An 897-nucleotide genomic window follows, 5' to 3' on the forward strand; every position below is an offset into this window, starting at 1 on the left:
AACAGTTGGGAGGGGAGACACAAACATACACAGAGAATCTGCTTGCAAATATTGTGAGGCTAAGTTTTTACAATAGAATATTACAAACACATTTGTCTTTATCCCCACAATCTACAGTCCTTCTCAGTCTGGGGTGCTGCTGCTTCATAACGATTAAGGCATCACCATCACAGCCAGCACACCTGTTTGTCTCTGTCCCTGCAGCAAAGCTCTCAGCCTGTCGCCCAGGTGGCCTCAAGAGCAGGCATTCTGCTCAATGTACATCTTGGACAAGGACACTGCCATGGACTTGGCCAGCTCCTCATCCCGCCTGCGCTGTACCTGAGTCTGTCTGCACCACGCCTCATACTCTGGGTTGGGGAACACGCGGTCCAGCACAGCATCATAGTGCCCGTTGCTAAGCCAGCTCAGCCAGATGCTGGGCCGTGTCGGGTCCTCAGGACCCAGGTAGTGAACCATGGTGGAAACGGTGGGGCTCTCAGGCCGGCCGCCCGTGGTGAGATGGATGTTCACGTTCAGCATCTGTCCCATGGCCAGCAGCTCCGGGTAGCCAGCCCAGGCCCCATCCTGGGCGGCGCCGATGAGGAACTCCCCCACGTCGCCCTCAATGATGGGGCTGAAGTGGTCCAGGTGGTCGGCAATGTAGTGCACGGTTTGCTCGCGGAGCTCGCCGTGCAGCCGCTGGTCCCCGTACACCGCCTTGCAGACGGCGCGGTAGAGGCAGTTCCCGTCGGGGATGATGTGGAAACGGAACCGGCCCTTCTGCCGGAGGTACTTGTCCTGCTTCTCCACCTCGGCCAGGTACAGCGCCAGCTTCTCGCTGCGCTCCGCCCGCCCACCGGGCACCCTGCGCACCTCGGAACCCGCTCCCTCCTCTTCCTCCTCGCCGGGCAGGGG

General features: G+C 60.0%; 1 protein-coding gene across 1 annotated transcript; it reads right to left on the reverse strand.

The window, feature by feature from the left end:
- Positions 1 to 234: 234 nt before the first annotated feature.
- Positions 235 to 847, reverse strand: LOC104548450 (OTU domain-containing protein 1-like; the record flags this gene model as incomplete). Its single annotated transcript, XM_010194467.1, has 1 exon — positions 235 to 847. A coding segment is annotated over one exon (613 nt), but the record flags the coding sequence as incomplete, so codon positions are not given.
- Positions 848 to 897: the final 50 nt, after the last annotated feature.

This window comes from Mesitornis unicolor, unplaced genomic scaffold (assembly GCF_000695765.1).
Source record: "Mesitornis unicolor isolate BGI_N332 unplaced genomic scaffold, ASM69576v1 scaffold25871, whole genome shotgun sequence".
In the NCBI taxonomy this organism is placed as follows: Eukaryota; Metazoa; Chordata; class Aves; order Mesitornithiformes; family Mesitornithidae; genus Mesitornis; species Mesitornis unicolor.